Source organism: Chrysochloris asiatica, unplaced genomic scaffold, assembly GCF_000296735.1.
Source record: "Chrysochloris asiatica unplaced genomic scaffold, ChrAsi1.0 scaffold00104, whole genome shotgun sequence".
NCBI classification, from domain to species: domain Eukaryota; kingdom Metazoa; phylum Chordata; class Mammalia; order Afrosoricida; family Chrysochloridae; genus Chrysochloris; species Chrysochloris asiatica.
In genome coordinates, this window is record NW_006408622.1 from 9,176,107 (window position 1) to 9,184,084 (window position 7,978).

Consider the following 7,978-nt stretch of genomic DNA (forward strand, 5'->3'; position numbering starts at 1 on the left):
TATTTTACTGCTAGTCATAAGGTTTTCAGTGACTAAACATTCAGCAGTAGTGTGCCTCTCTTTCTTCCTTGTTTGGCTTAGCCTGGAAGCTCCGCTGAAACCTGTCCACCATGTATGTGCTCTGTTGTTATTTAATATACCAATGGCATAGCTTCCAGTGTTACAGCAGCATGCAAGCCACCGCAGTAAGACAAACTGACCGACTAATGGTGGTCATTTTATATCTTATACAAAAACCTTACTGTGGTATTTATCAGTGAAATTGATGTTTTAGTTACTGTTTTTGGCATGCCATCTTTGTGATGCTTTGTTATTAATATTGTTTGTTTTACATAAAAATGGATACTTCTTCTGTTTTTATATTTTGGAGCATTTTACACAATATTATATTCATCCGTTAAATGTTCATTAGACTTCCCTGTGGGACTGGTACTTTTCTTTTTGTTTTATCTTGTTTAGAGTTTTGGGTATATTTTTGTTTGTTTCAGATTTCTTTCACAGAAATTGGTCTATATAGACTCTTTACATCTTCTATGGTTAATTTTGGTAACTTACATTTTCCAGAAAATTGTTCCTGTCCAGAAATTCATAAAAATGTATTTCAGTACAGTACTGCAAAATGGTCTCTTACAATTTTTTTAGGTTCTTTTGTTTTGTTTTTTGCACTATCATTTTTTTTTCTTTATTTGTATATTGTATATTGCCTCTGTTATTTACCTACAAGCTTATGTTTTCTTTCACATTGCATTTATAAGCAAAGTATTCTAAACATCTGCTTCTACTGACATTTAACTTACTGGAATTTTCTTCTCAAAATTTAATAATGTGAGACTAGGCCTAAAATGTAAGGAGCTTTGCTGGTGCACTGGTTAAGCACTAGGTTGATATCTGAAAGGTTTGTGGTTTGATTCCTCCAGTGGCTCCATGGGAGAAAATGCCTAGTGATCTGTTCCCATAAATATTACAGCCTTGGAAACCCTATGGAGCTGTTCTAGTCTGTGCTAAATGTTCTTTATGGGTCAGAATTGGTTGAATGGTACACAACAACAACCAAACCCCAAAACATTGCCACTGGTCCTATTCGACAGAGTAGAAATGCCACATAGGATTTCCAAAGCTTCAGCCTTTATGGAGGAGACCTGAAATGGTGCTATAGGATAAGCACTGTATTAATAACTGCAAGGTCAGCAGTTCAAACCCACCAACGTTCCCCTGAAACTCTGTGCAGGTTTGCTATGAGTCAGCACTGACTCTACCACACTTGATAACAGCAGCAGTCTATGGAAGCAGACGACCCCATCTTTCTCCTAAAGAATGACCACTGGGTTCCAATGGCTGAGCTTTCAGTTAACAGCTCAGCACTTAACCCTGCAGCATCAGAACAACAGCAGCAGGCCTAAAACCAAATATCAATCCCAATAGTAGTACTATTTTTGGAATTTCTTGATATAATTTTGGAAAAATTCACAAGTGACATTTATTTGCAATCTATTTTAGGAGAAATATGGGGAATTGATGAGCATCAGAAAAACCAGGACATAATTTCGAGGCAAGTTGAAGATAACAGTGACAAGAAAGCTGTGACAGAGAAACCGATCCATGAATGTCATCACAAATTTTCAAATCTATGTCTTCTGACTTCAGACCGTTTTCCTTCCGGAAACAGCCTCTGTGACTATGACTTATTTAGAAAGTGGTCTGCACATAATTTAGACTGTCAAAATAACGAGAGAAGCTATCTAACAAAGGGACATTCAGAACATTGTAATCATCCTGGAAAGTCATTTCTCAAGAACTCATCCCATCTTGTAGTAACCCCCTTTAAATGCAATCATTGTGGAAAAGGCTTCAGTCAGACATTGGATCTCATCAGACACCTGAGATTTCATACTGCAGAGAAACCACATGAATGTAATAAATGTAGGAAAACCTTCAGCAACAAGGAAAAACTCATTAAACATGATAAGATTCACAATAGGGAGCAATCGTATGAATGTAATGAGTGCAGTAAGGCTTTTATTAAAATGTCAAACCTCATTAGACATCAGAGAATTCATACTGGTGAGAAACCCTATGTATGTAAGGAATGTGGGAAATCTTTCAGCCAGAAATCAAATCTCATTGACCATGAAAAAATTCATACTGGAGAGAAACCTTATGAATGTAATGAGTGTGGAAAAGCATTCAGCCAGAAGCAAAGCCTCTTTGCACACCAGAAAGTTCACACTGGAGAGAAACCATATGCTTGTAATGAATGTGGTAAAGCCTTCCCTCGAATTGCATCCCTTGCTCTTCATATGAGAAGTCATACAGGAGAAAAACCTTATAAATGTGATAAATGTGGAAAAGCCTTCTCTCAGTTTTCTATGCTTGTTATACATGTGAGAATTCATACAGGTGAGAAACCCTATGAATGTAATGAGTGTGGAAAAGCCTTCTCCCAAAGCTCAGCCCTTACTGTACACATGAGAAGTCATACTGGGGAGAAACCCTATGAATGTAAGGAATGTAAAAAAGCTTTTAGCCACAAGAAAAACTTCATTACACATCAGAAAATTCATACTAGAGAGAAACCTTATGAATGTAATGAATGTGGGAAAGCCTTCATTCAAATGTCAAATCTGGTTAGACACCAGAGAATTCATACTGGAGAAAAACCCTACATATGTAAGGAATGTGGCAAAGCCTTTAGCCAGAAATCAAATCTCATTGCCCATGAGAAAATCCATTCTGGAGAAAAACCCTATGAATGTAATGAATGTGGCAAAGCTTTCAGCCAAAAGCAAAACTTTATTACACATCAGAAAGTTCACACTGGAGAGAAACCTTATGATTGTAATAAATGTGGTAAAGCCTTCTCTCAAATTGCATCTCTTACTCTTCATCTGAGAAGTCACACAGGGGAAAAACCTTATGAATGTGATAAATGTGGGAAAGCCTTTTCTCAGTGTTCACTGCTTAATTTACATATGAGAAGTCATACGGGTGAGAAGCCGTATATATGTACAGAATGTGGAAAAGCCTTCTCTCAAAGAACTTCTCTGATTGTGCACATGAGAGGTCACACAGGTGAGAAGCCCTATGAATGTAACAAATGTGGAAAAGCCTTCTCCCAAAGCTCTTCCCTTACTATACATATACGAGGTCATACAGGTGAGAAACCCTTTGACTGTAGTAAGTGTGGAAAAGCCTTTTCTCAAATCTCATCTCTCACTCTACATATGAGAAAACACACAGGTGAGAAGCCTTATCATTGTAATGAATGTGGCAAGGCTTTCAGCCAAAAGTCACACCTCGTTAGACACCAGAGAATTCATACTTATTAGCAAGTCTATGAATATCAGAAGTGTGGGAATGCTTTCAGAAGGAATTAACACTTCAGTGTACATTATGTAATTGATTCTAGAATATAAAACTGAATCTAGGAAGGCCTTCTGGAAAAGTCACAAATTTATAAGACAGTTCATACCATGGTGAGAAGTTGCTATTGTAATGAAAAAGCTGGTCATCAAAAACCTGCAGCAGACATACAACATATTGACAATATTTAATCCATATCTTCATTTAAATCTGACACAAAATATCTATCAGCTATCAGTGCTACTTATCAGTATAATATTTGAGCAGGTAACCAATGCATTAAGCAAGAAAAGAAGATTGGAGAAAAGAGGAATGGTGAAAATAGCCTTTATGTGAGAAATACTTAGAAAATATGTTAATATGAAATATATAAAAATAAATACAACAATGGATTACAAGACATTTATATGTAATGTTATAAAACATGCTGAAGGGCACAAGAAAACACCTGAAAATAGAGATTACGTTATGTCTGAAAAGACTTGATTTATAAAAACATAAATTTTTTTGACAGTTATTTTGACAGCCTAAATTGGAATTTTTTTAAGGCACTTCACAAACTATTTAAGAATTGTAAATAGTGGGGAGGTAAGGGACCAAAAATAGCTGAAACAAATTTGAAAAAGCAAAAAGATCAAGAAAAGGTGCTGTACTAAATATATCACCACATATTTTAAAATTGGATCATTAAACAGTGTCTCATTGGTGAATTAATAGATAAATTGATCAGTGGAAACAAGTATACACAAAACCAAGGAGATACAGGAATTTTTCTGTACAAAATCATTGGGAGAAAGAATTGTTTATTCAATAAATGGATGATTAATACAAGGTCTCTATATCATATACTCTTAAAACTCAAATAGATTAAATACCAGAATATAAAGAGCAAAATTATAATACTATGATGAAAATAAAATCCAATATAATTATTACCTTGTTATTGTTAAGTGCCGTCGAGTCGCTTCCAACCCACAGCGACCCTATATACCCAATATCAAATGTATACCGAGGAGTGCCTGGTGAGCTTGAACCGCAGGCCTTGTGATTCAAGCCAACTTTGCAATCCAGCGCATTAACTCATAGTGCCAAACCAGAATATCTATAAAAATGCATAAACAAAGAACAATTAATTCTATTTTGTGTAATGGCTGAGACAGATCCACATATATGCACAAAGAGCTACATATCACTATGTTTACAGCAATATTGGTTGTATTCACCCTAAATTGGATACAATATAAATATCTATTAATAAAGGAGTAGCTCAATAAGAGATGATTATTCATATGATAGAATACTATGCAGTATTTAGATATAAGATTCAAAATTCAGATTCATGTATGTATGGATCACAGCATATAATAATGATATAAAAAGGCAAAATGCACAATGAAACATACAAAACCACTACTGTGTATTGATAATGATTCTATATATGACGTTGGTTGCCTTTTGGGAAGTTGGCAAGATTTGGAGGGAAAGGTTATATTTATCTGTAATATTTCTTTAATAAAAGAAAGAAAGCAAATATGACAATAGTCACAACTATGATTGACAAAATTATGAGTTTGGGCTTTTTTTGTTATTTATTGAAATCCTGTATTTTCTTAATTTTCTAAAATTATGGTGCAGGAAATGTGGGCCTATCAAAATGACTTTATAATGAGTTATTAAAATACTTAACAGATGAAGATCAAAGACCATAGCCTTCAGTATGGACTGCATCTCAATGTAAAGAAAACAAAAATCCTCATCACTGGACCAATAAACAAGTCTTATCAATGTAGAAAATGTTGAAGTTGTCAAAGACTTCATTTTTCTTGAATCAACCATCAACACTCATGGAAGCAGCAGTCAAGAAATCAAACAACGTATTGCATTGGCCAAATCTGCTGCACAAGAACTTTTTAAAGTGCTGAAGAGCAAAGATGTCAGCTTGAGGACGAAGGTGCACCTGACCCAAACCATGGTATTTTCAGTAATCTCATATGCATGTGAAAGCTGGGCAGTGAATAAGGAAGACCGTAGAAGAATTGATGCTTTGAGTTTGGTGTTGGAGGAGAATATTGAAAGTACCATGGGCTGCCAAAAGAACCAACAGATCTGTGTTAGAAGAAGTACAGCCAGAGTGCTCCTTGGAGGCCAGGATGGCCAGACTTGGTCTCTCATACTTCAGACATATTGTCAGGAGGGACCAGGCACTGGAGAGGGATATCATGTTTGGTAAGGTGGAGGGTCAGAGAAAAAGAGGAAGATGGATTGGTAAAGTGGCAGCACCAATGGTCTCAAGCATGGCAACAATTGTGAAGTAGGCCCAGGACAGGGCAGTGTTTCATTCTGTTGTGCATAGGGTCGCTATGAGTCAGAACCAACTCAATGGCACCTAACAATAGCAACAACAATGAGTTATTATTCTTACTGGTTACTAACATTTATAGAAAATTATCTTTAATACATAAACAAAACCTAATTTAAAGTAATATTCTGAGTACTCTCTCCTCATAATGTTAGTTGGGATCATGAAAAACAGAATTTGTGCAAGGATATTTTTACATTTATTAACAATTTTGCCTCAAACACAAGTTCTTTACCACTGAAAGTGGTGAAGAAACAACAGGATTATTCAATTCTTGGAATAACTGTAAAAAAAAAAAACCTTCCAGAATAAAATACCTCCAGACTGAGAGGAAGAAAACATTTTTACATATTGTAAACTTTGATTAAATTTCTAATTTGTCAAGCCAAGGATAATTGTCAGGTTCAGGGCAGGAACAGTTTCAAATTATCACAATACAGCTTTCTTTGATTTCTTGTTCTTTAAATGGAGATGCAGATGCTGATAGTTTTATTTGTGCCAGATGTGAAAAACTTACCTCTCGTACCACAACTAATATTCAAGGCTTTCAAATGTTTACAGTGACTCAAACTGTCTTTTTTATGAATACCCCATTCATACATTTTGGCTTTTTTTTCCCTATTGGTACTTAAAAAAGGTTTATTTAGAAATAATTATAGACTCATTGGAAGCTACAGAAATACTATGGAAAGGTCTGTACCCTGTACTAAAATTTCCCCAATGGTGACATTTTACATAACTACAGTCCAATATCAAATTTGACATTTGCACACAAGCACAGACCTTAGATTTTGCCAATTTTGCATACACATGTATATCTGTATTTTGTTATTAAGCGCTACCATATAGTTCTATACAATATTTCATATGTAGATTTGTGTAATGACCCCCACAATCAAGATCCAGAACGTTCCCTCACCATGGCGTTCCTTTGCCCTATCTGTAGTCACAGCCATCTTCCCTTCCTTGCCTCAGTCCCCGATTCCTAATTCCTGGCAGCCACTAATCTATTCTGCATCACTATTATTTTGTCATATCAAAAAGGTTACATAAGTAGAATCATACAGTATGTAAACTTTTGAGTTTGGCCATTTTTATTCACTATAATTCCCTGGTAGCATAATGGCTACAAGTCAGGCTGCTCAGGTAGCATAGTTGTTAAGAGCAGGGCTGCTAACCTCAAGGTTGGCAGTTCAAAACGATCAGCGGGTTCTGTGGGTCGCTATGAGTCAGAACTGACTCCACAGCACATAACCACCACCACCACAATCCCCTTGGAATTCATCCTAGTTATATCATGTACCAATAGTTTGTTATGTTTATTGATGAACAGTTTCATGTGTTACAGTTTTTACTCCCGTTTCTTTAGCCATTCACCCATTGAAAGACAGTTGGGTTATTTCTAATTTGGGTCTCTCACAAATAAATCCACGTTGAGCATTCCTCTGCCACTTTGTTATTTGTTACTTCTGTTTTTGTTTCACTTTTCATGCCTTCCTGTGGTTTGCTTAAGCATTTTTTCGCTACAGATACATAGTACAGAGTTTTTATGGATGGAGAGCCCTGTGAAGCAGAGTATTAAGCATAGGGCTACTAACTGAAAGGTTGGTGGTTCAAACCCATCAGCCACCCTGTGGGAGAAAGATGAGGCACTCTGCTCTTGGAAAGGTTTACAGCTTCAGAAACCCCATGGAGCAATTGTACTTTAGCCTACAGGGTGGGTGCCTCTGAGTCAGAATCCACTCGGTGGCAGTGGGTTTGGTTTGGTCCCACTCATTGGTTTGAATCACCAAGCTTACAGTTGGCAACCTAGTGTTTAACCCACGATGCCACCAGGAGCCCTTTTGGTTTGGTATACAATTTAAAAGTATATCTCTGTATAGAATTTTTTTATAGTTTATATAATATACATAATTATAGTCTTTTGTCAACAATCAAATAGTTTGAAGCCTTATCTCCACTTAGGCCCATGAAAGGCCCATGATGCACCATACCGTTTTCTAGAGAGGTTGGGCCATTTTACAGTCCCACCAGCAATGTAGGAGGGTCCCAGTCTCCTCACGTCCTTGCCCTCTGCTTTTTTGAATTTTGCTGTTATTGCTGGTGTGAGATGATATCTCTTAGTTATTTTGATTTGCATCTCTCTAATGGCTAATGGCTCTGGTAGCGTAGTGGTTACGAATCGGGCTGCGAACCATAAGGTCAGCGGTTCGAAACTACCAGCTGCTCCGCGGGAGAAAGATGAGGCTTTCTACTCCC

The 7,978-nt window shown here is 36.6% G+C and overlaps 1 protein-coding gene across 1 annotated transcript in view; it reads left to right on the forward strand.

The window, feature by feature from the left end:
* Window positions 1–3,326, forward strand: part of ZNF569 (zinc finger protein 569) — a 20,070-nt gene extending 16,744 nt beyond the window's left edge. The window contains exon 4 of the mRNA XM_006867326.1: window positions 1,498–3,326. Coding sequence (XP_006867388.1) covers window positions 1,498–3,326 — 1,829 coding nt within the window. The remainder of the gene's footprint in view (window positions 1–1,497) is intronic.
* Window positions 3,327–7,978: the final 4,652 nt, after the last annotated feature.